Source organism: Urocitellus parryii, chromosome 6, assembly GCF_045843805.1.
Source record: "Urocitellus parryii isolate mUroPar1 chromosome 6, mUroPar1.hap1, whole genome shotgun sequence".
NCBI lineage: Eukaryota > Metazoa > Chordata > Mammalia > Rodentia > Sciuridae > Urocitellus > Urocitellus parryii.
In genome coordinates, this window is record NC_135536.1 from 34,741,400 (window position 1) to 34,742,384 (window position 985).

At 46.2% G+C, this 985-nt stretch overlaps 1 gene segment (V, D, J or C); it reads left to right on the forward strand.

Moving 5' to 3' along the window:
- Positions 1 to 202: 202 nt before the first annotated feature.
- LOC113178244 (T cell receptor alpha variable 16-like) lies at positions 203 to 745 on the forward strand. The segment is given in 2 exon segments: positions 203 to 248; positions 372 to 745. Coding segments are annotated over 2 exon segments (420 nt in total).
- Positions 746 to 985: the final 240 nt, after the last annotated feature.

Consider the following 985-nt stretch of genomic DNA (forward strand, 5'->3'; position numbering starts at 1 on the left):
TGAGGTTGTCTGCAGTACCGCTTTTGGTCTCTAGAGGGAGATGCTGAGCAACTTGAACTATCATAGAAAACCAGAAGGCAAACCCAGCTCTCTGAGGAGCATTTTGCATCACAGAGTGGTTAAACTCTCCGTGCGCTGTCAGAGGGTCCATATGGCTGAATTCTTTCCAGAACAGAACCTGCTGTGTCCCTGTGGTTCGGACATGACGCCCATCCTCATCTCAGTGCTCGTGATAATAATCACATTCGGTGAGTAAAAAGGTGCTTTTCATTCTGTCTGTCGGTGAACTGTGATGTAGAATCAGTTTAAAAAATTGTTCTCCATGGTCTAATTAGTTTTTTTTTTTTTCCTGATCCATAATTGGCATTCAGGAGGAATCAGAGCCCAGACAGTGACACAGCCAGAGGAACACATCGCTGTCTTTGAAGGGGCCCTGGTGCAGGTGAAGTGCAACTACTCCTATACGGGGAGCCCTGTGCTCTTCTGGTATGTCCAGTACCCTGGACAAGGCCTCCAGGTCCTCCTGAAACACATCTCAAGGGATAGCGCCAAAGGATTCACAGCTGCTCTCGACAGAGGGGAGAAGTCCTTCCACCTGCAGAAACCCTCAGCTCATCTGGACGACTCAGCCACATACTACTGTGCTCTGAGTGGCACAGCAACTGCGCTTGCAGGGGAAGCCAAGCACAAACCCTTCAGAGTGACACAAAACGCTTCCTGTCAGCTCTGTCTGTGGTCCCAGTGAGGCATTCTTCCTCCAGAGCTTGGCATTGAGTGTGCCTCTAAGATACAGTATCTTATCATGGATCAGTTAGCTTCCGATGGACCTCAATGATTGGTTTTAAAAAAATCTCATCACCTACTCTGCTTAAATTAGGGTTTTTTAAAAAAAATTGTATTTATTCTTTCTAGAAGCACCCACCAAAGAAACTTTTGAAGTAAAAATGGCATAGCACAGCAAAAAAAAAAAAAAGCCAGAGGGACT